A 22,990-nucleotide genomic window follows, 5' to 3' on the forward strand; every position below is an offset into this window, starting at 1 on the left:
CGGATCTTTTTCATGAGTTATTGTTAATATAAAAACATAAAAAGCTACCAATATGAGAAATTAAACCCTGCGAGGCACCAGTCTAGAACTGGCGCTTCGCAGGGTTGAATTTCTCTTGACAAAATACAATAATCAAATGCTCCAAAGTTTTCAAATTTTTATTAGGAATAGGAGCCTACAAAGCACTGATTATATATCAGTGCCTGGTAGGCTCCTATTCCTTCTCTAAATGGGAGAAACTTTGTTTGAATAAGATAACATGCGAACAAAGTTTCTCCCATTTAGAGTGGGATTTGGAGGGTGGGAGGTACATAGATAGACTATGTATCTCTCACCCTCCAATTCCCTCGGGAAAGTTCGAAAACTCGGTCGCAATCAGATGCAATTGCGACCGAGTTTTCGAACTTTCTATTAGGAATAGGAGCCTACAAAGCACTGATTATATATCAGTGCCTGGTAGGCTCCTATTCCTTCTCTGAAGCTGGGAAATTTTGTCTGAATAGTTTAACATTTGGACAAAATTTCCCAGCTTCAGAGAAGGAATTGGAGGGTGAGAGGCATATAGGCATACTATATACCTCTCACCCTTCAATTCCCTCGGGAAAGTTCGAAAACTCGGTCGCAATCAGATGCAATTGCGACCGAGTTTTCGAACTTTCTATTAGGAATAGGAGCCTACAAAGCACTGATTATATATCAGTGCCTGGTAGGCTCCTATTCCTTCTCTAAATGGGAGAAACTTTGTTTGAATAAGATAACATGCGAACAAAGTTTCTCCCATTTAGAGTGGGATTTGGAGGGTGGGAGGTACATAGATAGACTATGTATCTCTCACCCTCCAATTCCCTCGGGAAAGTTCGAAAACTTTGGTGCAATCAGCAACGATTGCACCAAAGTTTTTGCGTTTAATTGAAGGAATTGCTCTTTATGATATATACAGTTACAATGCATATATCATAAGGAGCAATTCCTTCCAGATATCTGGCAAACTTGCTCGCAATGGTTCACAATTGCGAACAAGTTTTGTCATTTGTCAAGAGAAATTAAACCCTGCGAAGCGCCAGTTCTAGACTGGTGCCTCGCAGGGTTTAATTTCTCATATTGGTAGCTTTTTATGTTTTTATATTAACAAAACTCATGAAAAAGATCCGCTTATATAAGAGGAAACTCTCTATCAGAGGTGCTGAATTCAGGCATTCGCATCTGATAGAGAGTTTCTTTTTATATAAGCAAATATAAGAGAATCTATTTTTTTTGGACCGTATTCTCAAATATTGAATACTTATGAAAAGTGTTTTTTTCTAAAAATCTCAGAATATATTTACAATAGTAAAATAAATAAGATATTTAAATTTATTTTTAAATGCTTTTTTTATATGAGATTCTCAAAAGTTATATCAAAAGTCTGTTTTTTCTAAAATCTAATATCATAATCTATTTCTCATTTTAAGTACATCTTAATTCATTTTATTTTCTATATTTTTTCAATATTTTTGAGGGAATTGTGTTGCTTCCCCGACGATAAAATTGAGAGGTTTACACATTGACACTACTTAGCATGCAACAAATCGGAATTGGGAACCCTAGTTTTACTACCTTTATTTGCATCAGAATTTTTATATAGAAAAAAATATTATAATTGTATTTAACATACATAGAATATGTTATTTTCATTATTCAAGTATGTTAAAATTGAAAAAGAAAGAAAATATAAAAAATATAATACCAGCTGTTTCGAACCAATCACCTTTTTGATATCTTCTATCATTTTACCATAACACTAAAAACTTATTTATTTATTATTTATAATATAGTATAAGATGTTGCCCTGGACCCTCTGGTCACTCCAGGACCCGGAAAACCGTATAACTTTAATTGTTCTCAACATGTTTTGAGATTTTAAAATTTATGTTTTTCAAAATCAACAGATTTGTCTAATTTAATTCCATATTCTTTGTAAAACAGGTAGATTGAAATAATTTCGACATTATTAACCTCTTTCACATGATATTCATCAGATATGATTGTATTGCAATTGTTATACGGAATGATATCTAAAATATCCTTGATTATATCCTCGGGAAGAGATTGCTATGAATCAATCAAATTTGCTTTGATCATATTGTAAATTGAGTTTCACCCTTCTTCATTTTCTGTAATAATCCACATCGACTCAGCGAATATATTTCTTCATGTCATTTCATCCATAAATAAATTATTTAAAAAGATTGGCTGAAATATAATAATATTCGATAGAAATAGTTTATAAAACACGATTAAAAGGATTCCTTGCTAATGTTAAGTTAACATAGGCAATCACCTGATCAAGAACAACACTTCCTTCAATGTTTCGAAGCATGTGGTGCTCAGCTTTCTCATGATAGATAACATGTACATTTGCGCCAACTTTCTCTCTGCATAAGCATGAGAGGAAGCCTGATGAGCCACATTTTGCATTCTGTTTTGCAGATTGGCTGCATTTCGTATGCGAATGCAAATTATGAGGTATCTCGTTTGGAGAAATAACGTCTGGGATATGTGGATGAGTCCGTATCTGATCCTGTTGAGATTGTAAGAGTTGGGAAAAGTTTTCTTCCGAACCTGGTTGGGATTTTACAATTTGTACGTTAAATTATTAGGGGTGCACATGAGAGGATCATGTAAACTTCATAATTTAGAACCTTATTTTTAGGCATTATCTTGGCTACCTATTTAGGCTCGAAAAGCAAAAAATATCAAAAAATACAACTTGAGTCCATTATGACCCTTTCATGGAGGTAGTTTTTATCCGCTAGTATTTTCCCTTTGAATCTCTTTACAATTCGAAATCAAATTCAAAACTCAGTAGAAGAAAGGAAGAATCGACTTACTACGGTTGTAATACGAATAAATACATATATTTAATTATTTTTATTTACATAATAATTGTTTGAAGCTCATATTCCAACAAATTTTTAAATAAAAACATTAAAATGTTGAAAATGTTCATATATTTTAATAGGGTTTTGGCACTTTATTGAGGAATTACTACATACATAGTCGAACTGAACTTGATATTTTGAAATTTAAATTATTTATCAAAATTAAAATTTAACTTGAAATTTATAATTATTTAGTCATATTTTGCATAATTCTAAGTAGATTTTGTAAAAAATCAAGAAAGAAAAATTTTAACGTGCTTTATTTTTTCTTTTTTATAATAATACATATTATTATATAATTAACATATTCATAATGTTTCACCCTTTCAAAAATATAATCCTCCTCCTCTCAAATAAACGTACATACGGGTGGCCTCTTTTTTCAAAAAATTAAAATTTGAAATTTTGGGCTCAAATATTAGAGATTTTTTCAACCTTCAACAATATATGTTGTCTATATCAGACCTCCTTTCTTTTTGATACTTAACATTGTTCCTAAATCTTAGCCGTTAAGGCTGTTCTGAAAATTTTTTTTTCGAAAAAATTCGAAAAAAATTCTTCAAATTCAAAAATCCCTTAATTCCTGAGGATTTTGGAAAAAAGTTTTTTACATGAACATGTGTATATTATATGAAGTATATTGATAAGGTAAAAATCAAATTTTATTGCATATTCATCGAGAAAATAAACTAACGAATCCCTCAAAATTGAGAGGGTAATCCTCCTCCTCTCAAATAAACGAACATACGGGTGCACCCTTAAGACCAAAGAATGAATCTTTCTAAATTTCTTTTAAAAATAAAGGTGGGGTATAAAAGATATAGAATTGTGAACCAAATTAATAAATATGCCTTGCGGATGATCTGATTGTCTAAAAAGTAACATTGACTGTGAATTGTAACCACTTCAATCACATTTCGCCCAGAATGATAAATTATTATCAAAAACTTCCAACCAATATTGAAAGAGATTTTAAAATTGAAAAATCTGCTTCTTTGATCCAATTATATGTTAAATGAGAATATTAATGTTATTTTTCTGTCATGGATAATGTTTTTTCAATTTTTTAACACACAATATTGAGAAAGATTAGAGGTTTTATTTGAAAAGTATATTCAAAAAATATCTCAAAGTTAATGTCCCCATCACCAAACGCAGAATACACAATTGTAGTTTTCGGAGCTGGTGGCGTAGGGAAATCTGCTCTAACTATTCAATTTGTACAAGGCCAGTTTGTTAAGGACTATAATCCCACAATCGAAGATGCATACAATAAGCGATTTAGCGTAGATGGAAGAATTATTCAATTAAATATCACAGATACTGCTGGACAAGAAGATTTCGCTGCTATGAGAACCACTTACATGAGAACAGGAGAAGGTTTTATTTTAGTATATTCCATTGAAGACCGTTTTTCATTTGAGGAAGTGGAGAGGTTTTACAAAGAACTGATCAGAAGCAAAGGTACAGAAAAATTTACTTGTGTTTTGTGTGGAAACAAAAGTGATTTAGAAGGTTCAAGAAAAGTTTCTAAAGATGAAGGTCAGGAACTTGCTAACAAATTGAACTGCAAATTTTTCGAAACATCTGCAAGGAATGGTCATAATATTAATGAAACGTTTCAATACTTGTCTAGAGAATACTTTAAGATCCATGGTGTACCGCAGCCACTAGATTCTTCAAGTAAGAAAGAGCCTAATTGTTCATGTTTGCTTTTATAAAACGATATTGCCAAATTTAGATTATGTATTTCTATTGATGTTTGTACATTCTATTAGATTGTTTCTATACATAATAAAGCAATAATATACTCTATTTCTGCGGAATTATGAGTTTTTTGAAAGATCAATTTTTCCAAATTACATTAATTTCAACATTTGACAATGCATTTGCATTTAAAATGTGATTTCTATGATATCTGATGAAACCATTAAGGTTTAACATTTTTGAATCCACAATTGAATAATGGCAAAATTTATGTGTTTTTATTTGCCCGATTTGTATATTGATTCTAGAGTAATTTTCCAAAATTTCACTTTTTCCGATCCAATATTCAGATTAATTTGACACATGTTTCGCTCTCAATATCCAGTATCTCACAGTCGCCATTAATATTTCATGGAATTGGATCATTAAAGCAAAACAATAAATTCTCTTCAATAAAAGCATCAAGATTAGCAAATTCATTTTTTCGTTCAAGCAGTTGTAATGCAGAAATCATAAATTTGGCGTTTACTAAGTTTCTCCATACGTCCATTAAAGTCGATTCTCTGAAATATTCATCTGAGTTTTTCCATACAACAGTAAAGATCAAAGATCTCTAATTCAAACGTTTTTAAGCCATATCCTGTTAAAGAAAGAGTTGCAGTCGAATCTCAATACGCCGAAACTTTCAAATTTTCTTACATTCATTTTGAAAATAACCAATGACTAGGTCTTATCCTTCTTGATAGTAATAATTGAGACTCTTAAATCGATAACCGCAACTTTATTGACAATTCCTCTGGTATTTCTCTAAAATTATTTGTAATACATCCAAAAAAGGCTCGAATTTCAGGTTATGTGATGCAGAACCTTGCGGACATTAATGAGATGATCGAAATGATATCTCCAGTAGCCTCTGTTTTCTTAAATTTCTTTTTCGATTTATCTGAAAGCAGAATTAGTTCTTTAAACCTTACTAATGCTTTTATGAGCAGCACGTACAAACAGAAATCACCATTATTGAACAAAATTATCCCTTTAAATGAAAAATTCTGAGACATTTTCGCCAACTGTTCTATATACGGCCAATTCTGATGAAATTATGTGGCTGGACAACAAGATATTTTATCTAAAACATCCACAAAAACGCTTTATCTCAAAATTTTAAGAATTATGCAGTATTCCTTCTTTATTGCCTGCGCTATCAGCATTCTAGAAACAGGCGAGCATTTTTACATCAAAGAATTGAAGAAAAAGATGATTGAGAGTCCGTAACAAATTTGCCCACAGTCACACCCATATTTACATTCCAAAAAGTGACAGTGGCCAAATTTGTCGGTTTCCCGAATGATTGAAACGGTTTTCATTTTTCTCTAAAATTTGGAGATATAGTATCATGATGATTGCTTGGCAAGAATAACACGGTAATTTTGTAATGTTCTCAATTCAGTTTCGATTGAAATATGGATAATTATCTAGGTATTTCTTACATTATTCGCCATTAGATATAATTTTGAATTGATAAAATTTTGTTCTCAAATTAAAATCATATTTCAATAAAACTGCACTTTCCTTTCAATAATTTGATGTAAAAATTTATCATCCTCGGCGTCAATATGTAAATTTTCTATCTATTCTTATAGGTAATTCTATTTTTTTATATTTTTTATTTTTTTTTAAATCTCATTTTGATGTATCCTATCAGAATGCTTGAAACCGAAGAAGCTCTTCGCATCAGAGGCAGAATAATAAAAACAATCCCATGGATGCAAGCTGGTTGTCTTTTGCAATCAGTTGAGAAAGATGAAGAAGCTCTTAATAAAATTGATCAATTGGCACATCAGATCATGCCAGATGTCCTCTCGAAGCCATTATGCAAACTTCATGATCAGATATATGCTTGTTTGTATTTTTACTTTTTGTACATAAGTCCAACAATCTATGCTGCGTGCTTAGATAAGACAACAGAAGATTATGTAAAGTATTTGGAATCTATACCTGATTATATAGAACCTTATATTGAAAAACTCAAAGACGACACGGAATCAATGAGTCGTTGGAGAAATTTTTATTCATTTATCAAAAATCACTTTTCTATATGTGATGGAATAGCGAAGCGTTGCAATGAGAGAATACTTCAAATGGATCGAATATTTTATGAAGATTTTGTTTTATTTCTTGAATCTCTTGATAACATCTTTAATCAAATTAAAGATTTAACAGTCAAATATTACAAGTACCTCGATGAGCATGAGACAGCATTGAACTATGATAAAATTTTTGAATTGCCCAAAAATCAAATACATGATCCTCCAAAATGCAGAGAAGATTGCTATAAAAAGTTAAACTAAACGCAGAACACTTATTTGAGATTAATAATTCATGGATTTCATCTTATTTATCAAAATACAAGAATGAATATAAGCATCTTATTAAAAATCTACCAAAAGTTGAATTAGAGGAGAGACCAGTTGGTTAATAATTTATATGTTGAAAAAGAATCAATATTTTATTAAATACCTTATTTAATTCTTTAAAAAATCGAAATTTTAAATATTTTTTTATTCAGTATGAACATTTCTCTCATGTTAAGAAATTGTTGGCGTGTAATTGCGTTGTTTACAGTGGAAACGTAAAATCGGGAGAAAAATCCTATTTTGGTAAAATAAATGTTGTAAAACTCTTAACCTTAAAATTTTTTGGACACCCTGGAGGAATCCTGATCGAGCAAGTTTGGAGTCTCCCTCCAGGTGAGGAGCATGCAAACGAGAGAAGTGTTTAACACTTCATAAAGTATCTTATCGATATGGTTAGGTATATAGTTCTACTTAATGGAAAGAATTAAATTGCGTTAAAGTAAAAAATGGAGTTATGAACTCATTTCGATATAAGATGCTTTATTATCATATATAGTAAATGTTTTTATTCAAATTAAGCTTAATTAGATTTTAATTAAAAATTGGCAATTCCGATTCGCTTTTATTTTGGAGGGTATATGCGCATCGTGAAGCTGGTAAAGTGGTTCGATAGGTTTGCAAATCTGTCTGTTCAATTTTTCAAAACGATTTGTAATTTCCCTTTGATTAAATTTAGAGGTGTATCAACTAAAAATTGAAAACTGAAAAGCCACTTTTCCTCACTTTTTCCCTCATTTTCGCCTGACATTCTATCGTATTTTTAATCCATTATATAATAGCATTGTATAATCTTTAATTAGTTGATAGCCTCCCGCCTGATATTTGACGCGGCAAATTAGAAAAGTGCAAATTATTATTACGAATGGGAATGTGAACTTTCATAGAGAAACCTTCTTGAAAGAACTTTTTATCAGCAAAGAATTATTTCAGAATCAGACCATACTTATAAGTCTTTAATAATAGTCCTTGAAATCGAATTTTTAAATTACAATTTGGTAGCCGAATAGTATCTTCCGTTTATTAGTTCATATTCAGAAATAATTTACAATAATATTCACTTTACACCACATAAGATCCATCGCGATTACCAATATCTTTCATCATAATATAAAAAAGCATTGAGGCTATAAGTTGGGCATACATCCTTCACAATATGAATTGTATAAGTTGAATTTTTCCAAAAAAATAATTGCTGAACAAATTTTATATTTACCAAAAATTATCTTGGTAATTTGATTAAGTCTTTGACAAAACAACGCTCAGTATTACTATTATAGTATTTTTAACTTGTTGAAAATGTTTTTATGCATAAAAAAATTTTTATAATTCCAAATTCTAAATAACAAACAATATTTATCTACATAGGGTGCTATTATGAGAAAATATATTATTATAATCAAACTCTGTTGCATTGTTCTTCCTTAATAAAGGGATATTATTTTCATGAAATATCAAATATCGATTATCAAAGTTAATATTTATCCTTTTCTATCTATTTATATGCATTATTCAATATATAAACAGATATATATTGAAGTAATGGTGGAAATTTAATCTTATGATCCAGAAAATTATGAGGCAGTATCTATGTACAACTGCATTATTAAGGTGTTCTATGGATGAACATTAACCCTTGAAACAAGTTTAGCTTAGATATGTTGGTTAGAGTTGATACACTTCTTTAAATTTTCGTAGAAATGAGAGAAAATTAGATCGTTTTGAAACGAATTTAAATAATACCCCTGATGTGCTGAAATAAAATACTAGGGATTTAATGTTTAAAACTAATTTTGTATACTTATAGTTCAGATTAAAAAATAGTTTGCCCAACGAATGTAAAATTCAAAGATTTGATATTAAGTATAAATTTTTATCTACCAAAGAACAATCTCTACTAAGAATCTGTGAAACTTTATTCGAATAAACATTAATTTGAAGAAAGTTTCTTAATTATTTATAACAAACCAAAGGACATAAGGTATGTATGCAATGTCAATGCCCCTCTTTGCCTTGATACCAAAAATGACAAAACTTGTTCAACATTTTTGTTGGAAATCCTAGTGAAGTATAAGTGCCTTTTTATTTTTACTGTACATGTTTAAATCATGAAAAAATTCTCCCAATAATAATATTTTTCTCATTATGATTAGAAAAAGATATCAATTTCTAAATCGCAATATAGCGGCATGCGGTGCGATTGCACAAGGTAGGGCATAAAGAAAACATTCTTGATAGTTAAAACGACATCAAGGAAAAGTTTTTTTTTTCTTGATCTGTTTGATTTCGCAATTAAATAGAAGGACTAATAAAGAATAGCAGCAAAATCAAGTATTCGGTTGGCTATTGGAGCCATCATTTGGGGTTCTGTTCACTGGCCAATTTGGATCATTGCATTTTGCGTGAAAAATTAACCTAGCTTCTAGCTCTGCCTTAATCTGTTCGGCTTTTGTGTAATTTGATTTCCCTTGAGGAATAATATTAATATTCGATGAAACATCAGATAAAATACTACTCATTTCTTCTAAAGATTCTGCTAATTGTTGCGTACATTTAACATTTTCTTCTAATAGCTTACAAAGCGGATGATCTTGATTTTTTTGCATTTCGTCGGATAATTGCGAAATTATTTCATCAATAGGATCGATTTGAGGCTCCTTAAAAGGAATTTGTTTAAATCGGAATTGCCTTCGCATTAAAATATTGTATGTTTGAGAATTTGAATCCATGAAGTGATGAAAAGTGACAATATTTTTTTGTAAAATTGTCAAGTTTTCAAATGCCAAAGATCGAACCCTACTCTCTCCTTATATACAGCACACGTACTACTGACTGCCTCTACCATAAGGAATGGCAAGCACAGCAAGCTGATACAGCAACTCGTGAGGATAGAGAAAGACTTTTATTCGGTCTTTTATTTTCACTCAGGCGTACAGCCCTCAAAATGTCACCACAAAGCAAGCCAGGCATGTTCAGCAATTTAACAACTAGCGGATATAAACTACATTTCTATCAAACAAGTACAGGCTACATGTTCGTCTTGCTGACACCACCAAATGTTAAGGGACTTCGTCAGAGGCTCATTAACTTCTACTCTCAAGTTTTCCTTACAAATGTTGTTATGAATCCACTTTATGAGCTTGATACACAAATTAAGATTCCGGCATTCGAAACAGAAGTTGAGAAATTCGATTTTATTGCTGCATAAAATCATAAACATTGTTTCCTGAAAATTAAAGCTCTACATTCGATTGTTTCATACTCATTATATTTTTTTTTTTTATTTTTTATTTTATTTTTTATTTTTTTGAACTATCACTACCCTTTTGCATTAACTTATTTCGGAAGAGTAATAAAGTTGCACATAAATCCGACACCTCCTTTGTAAACCATATTTTTTGACATTTTATTTTTTAAAATTTGGAGTGTTCCACCTCTTTAGGCTCGGGCCCTGGTGCATTAAACCGGGGCAGCAAGTTTCTCTTGGAATTAATCATACCTCAGTTTACACTGTCAAAAATTAATTTGACAGTTTACAAAAATTTACACAGTAGACTGGTTTTTATGGAAGCATCGGAGAGAATGGTACAAGAAAGCTTAATTTTAGGCCTATATGAAGTTTCCATTAGATTCCCATAACTGATAAATGAATAAGACGTCATTGAAGTATGTTTTCAAGCTATCAAATTTTTTTGAAATATCTGACGATTATAAATTGAGAAGTTCTGCAGTAAGTACGATTTACATATAGCACATATTATCAGCGCAACTTCTCACCGATAAATACTGAAAATTTCTATGTGTTTCATATCGTACATCTCAATAATTTGTTTTTCAATGAATAAAGATAATCTTGTTGAACAAATCTTCTATACATCAAAAAATATGTGTGGCACATGGCCAGTTGCAACATTGACAGAAATAGCGTTATTGTGTAAGCAAATGAGCTTGAAACAAAGAGATTTATTCGTTCAACAATTATTTACCGGTACACAATGGCAAGAACTTGAGAATCAGTCAAAGCTCAAAATAGCTCAGTTATTAGTTTCTCTGAAATCATTCTTCTACCCAGATATTTATAGCTCGATACAAACACAACAAGATTTGATCCGCGAGGCAGCTAATACCATCGAAAATGGCAAATTATCTGACTCTACAAAGAAAGTAATCCTTTCACTTATTACATCTCCCTCACAAAATAAGTGAATTTACTGATCACTTCAACATTTTGCGAATTTCCACAAATACTATGAATCATATAATACAGGAAATCATTATTAACCGTGTTATTTTTACTATACTATCATTTTGTTTATTATTTAATATTTTATAGAGATTAAACATTTTAATAATCATCCAAGCAAGTCGCATTAAGCTTCTTTTTGTTTTTAAAGATTAAACTTTTATCAAAGAGTTGAGTTGAGCAGTTTCAAAAATTATTTTGGAATTTAGATGAATGGTATTTTACAAATATAAAGCTTTTACCTTACTAATAAGATATAGTCTTAATTTCTATCCAGAATTCTTTAACAAGATATTTATTTTTGAATTTACTACGATTCATGCTTTATCCACGAATGCCAGTACAAAACCAATATGAATGGTAAATATATCCGGTGATTTTAACGAATTTAAGTCACTGATTGCCTAAAACCAATAAATATAGGAATACAAAAATGTGTAATTATGCTTTTAGTTTTGATTGTTGATGGTTAGTCATTTCTGGTTGATCCTGTTGAGTTTGAGGTGAATTTACTTCATCCGCAATTTCTTTTTCAAGATCTTCTAGTTCTCTTTGCATTTTTCCTACATTAACTATATACCTTTCTTCCATTTGTTTGATCAGTTCTTGTTGCTTCATGAGATCTTCAACTGTCGCCATTTTATATTGTCACTTTTTAAATAAAAAAAATAGTTTTGAGTGCTGCACAGTCTTTGATCTGGCCAAATCATAGCGCTGCTTCATCCACATCAGCAAGTGATTGTGGCGGGATATCCATGAGGGTTCTGCAAGTCAGAAGCACAATATATATGTAGCCTAGCTGCTAAGATAGCGTAGCTAGGCTGCGCAATTATTGTGCTTCTGGCAATATTAGTTGAGGGTCAAGGATGTAAGTTAACTCGAAATGGGCAATTTTCATTTCGAAATTTCTCATTTGAGTAAACTCTTTTCTGGTTCCCAAAAAATTTTATTTTGAAGATTACAAAATTTTTGACAGACAGACTATTTCAAAAATGACATTTGTAAATTTTTTTTATTTTATTTTTTCCCTGAAAAATGAAAGAAAGGCGGTAAGCGTACCACTTAATCAGACGAAAAGCTATGGAACAGCACATGTTAACCACGTCAATATCATTTCGAATATATCAAAGTTACTTTACATATTTTTTGACAGACAGACTATTTCAAATATGACATTTATTAATTTTTTTTATTTTATTTTTTCCCTGAAAAATGAAAGAAAGGCGGTAAGCGTACCACTTAATCAGACGAAAAGCTATGGAACAGCACAGGTTAACCAAGTCAATATCATTTTGAAGATTACAAATTTTTTGACAGACAGACTATTTCAAAAATGACATTTGTAAATTTTTTATTTTATTTTTTCCCTGAAAAATGAAAGAAAGGCACCGAAAGCAAAATTACTTTCGGGAACCGGAAGAAGAAGAGCCTGAATCTATCATTGGTCATAATGTTGACGTTCCACAGAAATATCTTGTTAAATTTGTTGATTTAAGTTTCCAAAAATGCAAATGGTTGACAGAAGAAGAGTTAAATTCAACGCAGAAGGGCGAATTCCTTCTCAAATATTATAAAGCAACACCATCATTGCATAAAACAGAAGAACCATTCTACAATCCAAATTATAACGAAGTTGATAAAATTATTGATAACGACAAACAAAAATATTTAGTCAAATGGAAGAATTTACCATATACACAACTCACTGTAGAGCGAGAAGTTCCAAAAGATCTTCTAGAACTCTATACAAATCGAAAAAAGGCAAAATTTCCATCTTTCTCTGAAAAGAAGTCAATAACAATAGAAAATATCGCAGAAATACCATCAGAAATCACATTAAATGACGAAAAACTTCATATTCTATCGTCAGAATACGTTAAAACAATTTATTATGCATTAATACATGGTGAAAACATCAGTTTAGCACAGAATTTATCTTTTGATGCTATAAAATCTACTGTTTGGTTCATAGATTTCTTAAATTCTGAACATAAACTTGTAGGACCTTATTTAATCGTCACAGATGCTGCAAACATCGAAAAATGGTATTCCTTCTTAAACAGCTTACCGAATATATCCACAGTTTGCTTCGAAGGCTCTCCAATGGAAAGAGAAAGAATAGAACAAGTTGAATTTTCAAACAAAAAGAAATTATCATGTCATGTTATACTAACTACTCAGAGAATTATTCCTCTCGAGTTCGAATTCTTCAATTCTATTACTTGGCGTGCAATATTTTATCATAAACCATTATCTCAATTTACAACAAAGTATTCCAGCCAATTACAAGCCACCATGACCGTTACTCTCAAACATTCTACTCCAATCAATGGAAATATTGCAAAAAGTGTCTTAAAATGCTTCCAAGAGCTAGAAAGCAGGAATATCCTCGATACAGACAAAGAATACATTGTCAAACATCTTTCTGACATGACAGATGATGCTTCTGAACAAGAAGACAGCAATTCATTAAAATGTTATGCAGTATTTCCAACTTTGACAGCAGTTCAGAAGCAAGCAGCCCGTATTATCTTATGGAGATTCAGAGAATCCATCAAACAAGGCAAATTCAGTCCGATTTCCTACGCATTTGAGAGAAATCTTGTTCATCCCTTCCTTGTCAACACAATGGAGTATGATTTAGGCTTTCCAGAGTTCCTATCCAGCAGTTCCGCACTCGGAATCATCAGAAAGATCGTAGAAGATTCATTAAATAATGGAAAGAGGACATTAGTATCAACAAACATGATTTCGGAGTATTATCTGTTGATAGACTTCTTTGGCGAGCTCGGAATCAAGTTTAAATACGACGACGCCTCGAAACAAGATGTATCAACATTTTTACATGCCAATTCCATCATGTCCGTTGTTCCATCTATCGACAACTTCGATACGATCATCATTATCGAGAGTAATCCAGGTTTCTTCAAGATGTGGACTGATCATATCTTAAATTCCAAAAATACAGAAGGCAAAAAGGTCTATTTGATCTCAAACTACCACACGATGTTCAAGAAACCATCCAAGATGAAATTCTCCGATTACATTTGCAGAAGAGTTGCTTTAGAAGCATTTTCCCAAAATTTACAATCCGAAATCGACGAAATTCTTTCAAATTCAGTTGAATTCAAACTTGGCGACCAAATAAAGAAACTCCGAAACTCCGCCGCAGAGCACGACATCAAAAAAGATGATTTTTGGTCGTCAATTGAATTTTCTGACAAAGATATCGTCCGAATTCCAGTTAAAGAGTTTGACAACGGCTATCAATTCTCTGTACACGAAAGGAATGCCATTGTCAAGACAGTATCATGTTTTTCATGGGGATGCTGGCATTTGGGAAGAGAAGTTTGCGGCCTCAATTTTTCTGATGAAATAATTGAGAAACTCTGTTCGAGTTTAATTTTAAGGTTGAAAAGTGAGAAAGCACCATTTTCTTTACCATTATTTATAGATAACGCGTGCAAACCAAATGAATTGGATATAGAAAGTGGTGCTTTTGTTTCACAACAGTTCTTTTCAACAATTTCTAGATTATCAAGTACAATTGCTGCAAGTTTAGAATCAGCAAATTACATACATAGCTACATTTTGGGGAAAAACATTGATGATGTCTTCATTCCTCAAATAGCATTGCAGTTGCCATGCGAAGGATGGACACAGGATTACGACAGAATGCTGCTTTATGGTGTTGATAAATACGGAATCAACATGTTCGATGTTTTTCCTGTTGACGAAAACAAAAAATTGAGAAAAATTTTTAAGGCGGGAAGAGAAATTTCGCAATACGATGGTTTGTTGATTAAAAGAGTCTTCTGTCTGGCAGCAACAATAAAGAAATTAATAATAGACTCTAAACCGGATATAGAAATCGGAAAAATTAAAGGTTTCGAAGATTGGTCGGAAGATGAAAAACGTGCCATTGTCACTTCACTTTTGAGGTATGGCATTCCTGTTGACGAGAATGGCAGCAAGAACTATGCAGAGTTAGCAGCGAAAGTTGATATATCAAGGAGTGAAGAAGAAATTGAGAAATTCGTTCAAAAATGTTTGAGTTCCACTGAAAACCAAAAACTTGCAATTGCTACGAGTTCTTCTGTCATTGCGATGTCGAATTTGAGAGAAATTCTTCATACACAAATATGTGAACAGTTGTTTAATAAAATTCCAAGATGGGATGAATTGCCAGAAGATTGGAATTCATCACACGAATTGGAATTCTTTAAAGAACTAGAGAAAGAAGGTTTCGGAGAACAAGAAAAGATATTTAGAGAGAAATTCCCTGATATTTTCAAAGGAAAAATTTCTCCAACAATTCTTCAGAAATCTTTTGTTGTGAGAAGAATCAATAAAATACATTGGTTCTACTCTAAAATAGAAGATGCTTTGAAGTCAAAGAAGAAACCTGAAACATCGTATCCAATACAAGTAACTGAATCAGCTCAAATTCTTAACATAGGAACAGTTATCTATGATAGACCTGCTTTCCACAGCGATAGATACATTTATCCTGCTGGTTACAAGTCTTGCAAACTGGCTCCGTCTTTGCAGGACCCTGATCACAGAGTAAGATGGATTTCTGAGATTGTTGACACTGGTGCAGACGCGCCAACGTTTAGAGTATACCAGGAAGATAATCCAAATGAAGTGTTTAATGGTGCAACACCTACTGCACCGTGGAGCCAGGCAATGAAGGCAATTGCAAGCACAAAATGTGAGAAAGGAAGAATTCCAAGCATTTCTGGTCCAGAAGCATTCCTTCTTTCAGCTCCAAAGGTTATAACATTGATTCAGAACTTGCCAAACGCTGAAAAATGCACTAGATATATCTTCAAACAAGTATATGAAGAAAGTGAATCTTCAAAGAAGAATTCTAAACATGGATAAATAAAAAAATATTTTATATTACTTCAAAATTATGTTTTTTTGAAAAACTATCTGAAGTTTTCTGGATTTCCTTCCTCATCTGAAAGGCATCCAGATAACTTAGGCATAAACAAATTGAAGACTTGTTCACTCGCTCTTTGAGGACCAAGTACCACAACTACATTACACTAAGACAGAGTTCTTCCGGGACCTCTCATTGTATAGATTTTTGAAGTGCCTGAAAGCATATATGAAGAGATATCTTGAATGTTTTGAATTGATAGTATCCTGATATCATGTTCAGACACCGTTTTATTTTGTTTCGGCACAAATCAAATATAAAATAAAAGAATTTATATAGTATATACTATTTTTAATCAGAAATATAATGTGAAAATGTTTCAAAGAGTTCAGAGATCATTTTCTACGCCATAAATCACGCTTTTTAGTAGAAGTGGTTCCACACTGGATTTTTGGTGACAATCAATGGGGCAAGCAGGGTATAATGCATACTAGTATAACTAACTGAAGCCGTGATTGGATCGAGAATTAAGCAAAGTTGTATGGATATCATATTCTAATTTCGATGATATTATAATATTATTAGTGTTTAGAGTATAAATCATTCTCTACTATCAGTATCACAATATGTTTGATCTATATTTCACAATAATGCTTAATATTTGGAGAAATCAATTGATAATCTTTTAATATAAATATGATTTTTCGTATAAAAGATTATTCACATGTATCCTAACACTATTATAATCAAATATATCACTGATTTGTCATTAACGATAGTTTTACATAAAGATATAAAATATTAGTTGTTACAATCGGTAAAAAATATGAAATCTGTTTTTAAAATTTTAAGATAGCAAATGAAGATAAAAGCTTCAATGTTTCAAATAAATTAAGATATTGAGTTAGATTGCCTTGAAAAATGATGCAGACACCAGCTCATATCTCAATACAATTGATAAAATAATATTATTTGTTGACTACATATATGATATTATCTCTCTGATGAGGATATACATTTTCATTTATAACCAAAACCGGCATTATTGTTGATTTAATAAAGTAAATATTTGTATTATGTATATTTATGGCGTTAACAAACTAGTAAGTATACATTCCAGATAAAATAATATTTCATATAATAAAAGTGAATTTTAGAAATTTATATAAATATATATGAATGAATATTAAAAATAACTACTTTTAGCCGATTTAGAATCTCCGTATTATGTTTAGAAAATGAAAAATTGAAATTCTTTTTAAAAATCGCAAATTTTCCGCGAAATTAATTTGAATTGGAACACAAATATTTCAGAGTCTGCCACCGTGCTCGATCAGAATTATTTTTGCGTTTTTTTATAAAAAAGTTATTTAATGTCATACGTAGATCTCCAAAAAGTGAGAGTGTCAGAAAATTTTCTGACAAAATTTTCAAAAATTTGGCTTAAATAAAAAGAGGATTTAGAAACTTCAATATATGATGAATCTAGATTTCCATTTATTTTGAGCTAAAACTCAAAATTGAGAGTGGAATCCCTTCTTTTTTAGTGAAAAATTCACAGAAATGGAAAACACAGCGAGGAATGAACTTCAGCTTCCTCGCTTAACGAATCCAGTGACACAAAATGTTGATGTTCCATTCGAAAAACATCAACATTTTGTTGTTGCTCCTTCCAGACCTCCTGAAGTACAAAATCAAGTTCAATTTTCAGCAGTAGCACAAATTCGGTTAAAGAAAAAGAAGTACACGAAGAGAAAACGTCGAGTGTTGCATTTACACGTGAAAGTGTGGTTGTTAAAGAAGAATTCGAAGATTCAACTTCAAATCTTTCTTCAAACAGACTTGATTCTGTTGCAAAATTTGATGAAATTGTACAGAAACAAACAGATCTGATGAACTTACAATCAAATGACACTTATAACTCTAATCCGATCAATTCATTTGGTCCAAACCAAAACGATTTGTTGAACTCTTTGAACATCGAATCGAACAAATTAAAGTTCGAAGAAACAAAGAAGAAATATGAATACATGAAACAAATTACACCAATGATAACAAGCGAATCCATGAAGAGTTGCCTCGATTCAGTCAAGAAATCACGTGAAGACATTTTGATTTATGAAAGAACGAGATATTTGTTGCCTTTCTTGAATCCAGAAAAATATCCAAAATCAATTCGACCTCAAAAGAAAGAACAAATTCAAATTTTGACACCAAAATTGTTGCAGTACAATGAAATATCGCCAATTTTCATGCAGCATATTTCTATTTTGATCAATTACATTCATTCAAACCCTGAGTTATTCGCTAAAGGAATTCTTGAAAGATCAAACAAAGAAGATTTTTCTTATATAACAAATGTTTTGGTTCCAACTTTATATGGTTTCTTTGTTTCTCATGAGTATTTCTCGAATGCGTTTATATTCTATGCTCACATTGTAAGGCTCTGCAAACCAGATGTTTGCATGCAAGTTGTCTCTCCTTATTTCTGCTCAATTGGATCATTCAGATTCATTGAACAAATCATGTCAAAATTTGCTCTAAAATTACAAAATGAAGTTGGTTTTGACAATCCACAAAAAGTTCCTTTGCTGATGTCTGTTTATGTGAATATACTGGCAGAGATGATCATTAATGATCGAAAACTTCTTCCAAGCCAAATAAAGATCATTTTATATGGTGCAAAAACTCAAAAATGGCCAAAAGAAGATTTAATTTCATTGTTTTTTGATAAGTTCTTCACACCTATGGCTATTCATTGGCCAGAAGCATCAACATGCTCTCCTTACACTCCTTTCTTGAAGATGATCATTGATAATATCACGAAAAACTCAAATTTGGCAATGAATATCATCAGTAAATTTTTGCATGAAAGTTCTTATTCTGAATTGCCAAGTTTTTATTCTCCTTTCAAACAAGAGTTTAGAATGTATATATTGTCACATGCAGAAGCTGAATACGCAATCAAGATAGTGAAGAGTGTTGTTGATCTTCCAATAACACTCAATGAATTAATCCATCATCAAGTTCATCCTGATGAAAGACACAGACCTTTCTTCAGTTGTGTTTTCCCTAAAAATCAAAAAATGCTTCCATTGAAATTCAGACCTTTGTTGTTCCCTGAATCAACAAATCCTGAATATCCAGAGAACCAAGAACTCGAGAGAGTAGTTCGAGAAATTCAAAGTCATTGCCCTCCAGGAACATCCGCCTTCGAAAAACTACAAAATTCGAAAGATGAAAATCTCAGAAATTATGCTTTATTTAGAGCAATTTCTGACATTCAAAAACAACAAGAGAATTTTGAAGTTTTCATTTGGTTCTCTGTTCACAAAAACATCATCAATGAATGGAGAGAAGTATCTATGAGATCTCATGAATGCGCTTTGCGTCCTTTGGCCCACAAATCATTAAGTAGTTTGCAAGTCAATGGAATTGAAAATTGTTTGAAATTATTGAGCGATTCATTCGGAACTCCTAACTTGCAGAGGAATCTTTTTATGTTCATGATCATTCCTAAGATAAATAGCACACGTGAGAAAGTATCAAAGAAAATCAGCGGATTGACTGAATGGTGGAAGAACTACATTGAAAAACAAATCAAAACTCTTGACACCAAAAACTTTTTGGATAAAAGATCAAATATTGTCAAAGAACAATATTGGGATGCTGTTGAATACCTTAAGAGTGTCATGAGAGTTCCAGCTTCATTGGCTTTGGATGTTATCAATCAGGCAGTTAAAAGATTGCGAAATATTTCTAGGGATAAAGAAGAGTTGAACTTCCTTTTGAGCATGGCCTGCGCAATGTCTCAATTCAAACAATTGCTTGAAGTATTCTTGATGATCAATGAACTAGTTGTGAAGGACTCTCTTTTCAAGAAAATGATGTCTGATGAAGAAATGATGAACTGGACAATCATCGAAAGGTTCATTCTGAATGTAACATCGACTGATCTTTCTATTCAGAAGAGTTACTTGAATTTACAAAATTCAATCAGAATTTAATACTTATTTAAAGACTGTTTGTATATTAATTCTAATTTATTTTTCATATGCTTGTATTTGATTTTTAAATTGTCAAGGATATATACGAGCATTGTGTCATTCTGAGAGGAATACAGTGGCAATGATTCCAAGAATGACACATTGTGACCAACAACAGTGCATAATACACTCTTGTCGGTCAAAGTTCCGCATTCAAGTTATGAATGCGGAACATTGTGTCATTCTGAGAGGAATACAGTGGCAATGATTCCAAGAATGACACATTGTGACCAACAACAGTGCATAATACACTCTTGTCGGTCAAAGTTCCGCATTCAAGTTATGAATGCGGAACATTGTGTCATTCTGAGAGGAATACAGTGGCAATGATTCCAAGAATGACACATTGTGACCAACAACAGTGCATAATACACTCTTGTCGGTCAAAGTTCCGCATTCAAGTTATGAATGCGGAACATTGTGTCATTCTGAGAGGAATACAGTGGCAATGATTCCAAGAATGACACATTGTGACCAACAACAGTGCATAATACACTCTTGTCGGTCAAAGTTCACCAATCATATTCTGATTGCGGAATATTGTGCCATTCACTTTTCTCTACTTCCTTTGAATATGAAAAAAAAACTCAAAAAAAGATAAATTTCATTTTAAAGTTATTTTGGACACCCTCTGAAAAAAAATAAGGTACTTTTTTTCAGAATGAATAAAATCATAACAAATATTTCGGATTTTAATTTACAATCATATTCGGATTACGACCAATCACATCCATTTGGGAATTTTCCAACCGAAACTAACATTCAACTTGCTCGTTGCCCACAATGTGGAGTATTAGTTACAGATTCTTCTTTAGAAATTCATTTAAAAACGCATACAAAGCTATTAAACGAAAATAAAGTCCAAGTAAACTATAGATTCCCTACAGCTTCTCCATTTCATCTACCATTTCACTGTGCATATGAAGAAAAATGGAACTACGTAGCAAGCCATTTGGAAGAATAGAATATCCATGGTATGCTATTTTACTCCTTACATAGCTTTCAATCTTTACAAAAAAAATCGATTTTTTTAATTCATTTGTTTTAGAAACTATAAAGTTTTACCATGCTTTGCTATTTATCTTTTTAAATTTTGCATGCTTTCGATAAACAATGGTTTATTTATCAAATGGAAAAAAAAAACATGATCGACATTATTCAAATTGCAGGCAAAAATGTCAGAAAATAAGATGTATGAAATAAATATAGGCCTGATATTGGCATAAGAATTTTAATTTGTTTCGCTTATGTTTTGATAAAAACTTCACTAAACTCTCGAGTTTATGGAGTGAACTTGAAGTCCTTATTGTGAGAGTTACATTAAGCTCATTGTTTGCTTTTCAACCATTTGACAAGCAAATTATTACAATACAATTTAGTCGATTTTCAATTAATTTAAGTGCAATCCACACATACACAACTTTATTTAATAGCTCCTTGTGCATGTTATCATTCTAGTTACAACTTCAAATCGTTTCATTTTTTTGTGAATTTCTAGTCAATTTTTTTAGCAAAGTCAAAATCATAAACTCAAACTATTCAATTTATTTTCACCAAAATTTCCTAATAGATGCATTGCAATTCAAGTAGGTATTATTTATACAAGGTACGATGGGAGCTACTTTTTTTGCGCCAGTGGGGGCGCCCGAACCACTGGTCGCTCCCAATGGTGGGAGAAGACGATAAGAAAAGGTATAAATTTTACATAAAAATTCTGATTTTTTCATTTTTTTTAATTTTTTGAATAGTAAAATGAGGAATTTTACAATTGTTATATGAGCAAATATAGCTAATTTATCATTTTCTTCCTATTTATTAAATAAAATTGAATTTTATAATAAATTATTATTTTTTCGGTTTGCCAAACTCTAGCTCCCACTCCCATATGGGAGGGGAGCTTGTAAAGTATTCAAAAAATAGGGTAAACATTTCAATTTTAGCTACCAGCTCCCAATCGGGGAGGTGGCTAATGCATGGTAGGAATTAATATCAACCGGGAGAACAGCTCAAAATGATTTGCCATTCACACCATCGAATTCACCATCAAAAGCGCCAGCTGGCGCTGGCAATGCCTTGCCATAAAACTTTACTTGAGGATCATAAAAGAATTGCATTTAGAAGGCTTCCTTAAAAACAATATCAACATAATTTCTAACAGAAAGTTAAAATACTTGATTTCAAATGTTGCAAGCTATTTTATTCATTATATTAATTTTTAAAAAAACATTCAATGTAGAAATTTATTGCATGCAAGATGATCCTATTACTTTTATTTCAGAGATATCTTTAATTATGAGTTATATAAATTTTATAACTTAAAATAATTTATAAATAAACAAAACAATAAACATTTATTAAATAAAATATCAATTTACAGAATCATAACGTTCGAACAATTCCGAATAATTATATGGTCTTCGCAAATTGTTTGTGGTAGCGTATTCTTTGAGTTGATTATATCTTTTCATATAACTACCCTTCATCTTGTTCTCAATTAGTTGAGCAGAAGCACGTGTTGCATGAATATCGAATAAATTTGTTACAAACGAAAATTCTCTCTCGCACTCAACTTCTGTTGCAGACATCAAAAAAGTGCTTCGGCAAACTTTGCAAGTAAGGAACAATTCTCGATATTAACAAGCGAATGCCACAAATCGTATTTATCGTCATTATTAACGATATCTAATTCTTAATTTAATTTAGTAAGCTAAGAATGATATTGGGAAAGTAATGCTTTATATTCGGCGTTAGAAAAATTAAATGAATTAGCTATC

General features: G+C 31.5%; 10 protein-coding genes across 10 annotated transcripts, besides 3 other annotated features; 7 read left to right on the forward strand and 3 right to left on the reverse strand.

Annotated features, from left to right (window-relative positions):
* The first annotated feature begins 137 nt into the window (after positions 1-137).
* Positions 138-1,024: a mobile genetic element.
* Positions 1,025-2,639: 1,615 nt separating this feature from the next.
* Positions 2,640-3,679: a mobile genetic element.
* A 214-nt stretch (positions 3,680-3,893) lies between these two features.
* TVAGG3_0130240 (Small GTPase, Ras-type) lies at positions 3,894-6,239 on the forward strand (the record flags this gene model as incomplete). Its single annotated transcript, XM_001304561.2, has 1 exon — positions 4,058-4,642. The coding sequence occupies one exon, from the start codon at positions 4,058-4,060 to the stop codon at positions 4,640-4,642; it is 585 nt and encodes a 194-aa protein (XP_001304562.1).
* Positions 6,240-6,315: 76 nt separating this feature from the next.
* TVAGG3_0130250 (uncharacterized protein) lies at positions 6,316-6,976 on the forward strand (the record flags this gene model as incomplete). The annotated part of the gene is made up of 1 exon (XM_001304562.2): positions 6,317-6,976. The coding sequence occupies one exon, from the start codon at positions 6,317-6,319 to the stop codon at positions 6,974-6,976; it is 660 nt and encodes a 219-aa protein (XP_001304563.1).
* Positions 6,977-9,055: 2,079 nt separating this feature from the next.
* Positions 9,056-9,782, reverse strand: TVAGG3_0130260 (uncharacterized protein; the record flags this gene model as incomplete). The annotated part of the gene is made up of 1 exon (XM_001304563.1): positions 9,367-9,735. One exon carries the CDS (start codon positions 9,733-9,735, stop codon positions 9,367-9,369), a length of 369 nt encoding a protein of 122 aa, XP_001304564.1.
* An 8-nt stretch (positions 9,783-9,790) lies between these two features.
* On the forward strand, positions 9,791-10,300 carry TVAGG3_0130270 (Rab guanyl-nucleotide exchange factor protein; the record flags this gene model as incomplete). The annotated part of the gene is made up of 1 exon (XM_001304564.1): positions 9,819-10,247. One exon carries the CDS (start codon positions 9,819-9,821, stop codon positions 10,245-10,247), a length of 429 nt encoding a protein of 142 aa, XP_001304565.1.
* A 576-nt stretch (positions 10,301-10,876) lies between these two features.
* Positions 10,877-11,407, forward strand: TVAGG3_0130280 (uncharacterized protein; the record flags this gene model as incomplete). The annotated part of the gene is made up of 1 exon (XM_001304565.1): positions 10,877-11,245. One exon carries the CDS (start codon positions 10,877-10,879, stop codon positions 11,243-11,245), a length of 369 nt encoding a protein of 122 aa, XP_001304566.1.
* A 55-nt stretch (positions 11,408-11,462) lies between these two features.
* TVAGG3_0130290 (uncharacterized protein) lies at positions 11,463-12,547 on the reverse strand (the record flags this gene model as incomplete). The annotated part of the gene is made up of 1 exon (XM_001304566.1): positions 11,724-11,921. One exon carries the CDS (start codon positions 11,919-11,921, stop codon positions 11,724-11,726), a length of 198 nt encoding a protein of 65 aa, XP_001304567.1.
* A 107-nt stretch (positions 12,548-12,654) lies between these two features.
* On the forward strand, positions 12,655-16,175 carry TVAGG3_0130300 (histone methyltransferase activity (H3-K4 specific); the record flags this gene model as incomplete). The annotated part of the gene is made up of 1 exon (XM_001304567.1): positions 12,657-16,169. One exon carries the CDS (start codon positions 12,657-12,659, stop codon positions 16,167-16,169), a length of 3,513 nt encoding a protein of 1,170 aa, XP_001304568.1.
* Positions 16,176-16,221: 46 nt separating this feature from the next.
* Positions 16,222-16,367: a mobile genetic element.
* A 1,366-nt stretch (positions 16,368-17,733) lies between these two features.
* On the forward strand, positions 17,734-18,063 carry TVAGG3_0130320 (3',5'-cyclic-nucleotide phosphodiesterase protein; the record flags this gene model as incomplete). Its single annotated transcript, XM_001304568.1, has 1 exon — positions 17,734-18,063. The coding sequence occupies one exon, from the start codon at positions 17,734-17,736 to the stop codon at positions 18,061-18,063; it is 330 nt and encodes a 109-aa protein (XP_001304569.1).
* On the forward strand, positions 18,063-20,177 carry TVAGG3_0130330 (uncharacterized protein; the record flags this gene model as incomplete). The annotated part of the gene is made up of 1 exon (XM_001304569.1): positions 18,063-20,177. One exon carries the CDS (start codon positions 18,063-18,065, stop codon positions 20,175-20,177), a length of 2,115 nt encoding a protein of 704 aa, XP_001304570.1.
* Positions 20,178-22,582: 2,405 nt separating this feature from the next.
* On the reverse strand, positions 22,583-22,801 carry TVAGG3_0130340 (uncharacterized protein; the record flags this gene model as incomplete). The annotated part of the gene is made up of 1 exon (XM_001304570.1): positions 22,583-22,801. The coding sequence occupies one exon, from the start codon at positions 22,799-22,801 to the stop codon at positions 22,583-22,585; it is 219 nt and encodes a 72-aa protein (XP_001304571.1).
* Positions 22,802-22,990: the final 189 nt, after the last annotated feature.

The sequence above is a fragment of the Trichomonas vaginalis genome, chromosome IV, assembly GCF_026262505.1.
Source record: "Trichomonas vaginalis G3 chromosome IV, whole genome shotgun sequence".
Classification (NCBI taxonomy): domain Eukaryota; phylum Parabasalia; order Trichomonadida; family Trichomonadidae; genus Trichomonas; species Trichomonas vaginalis.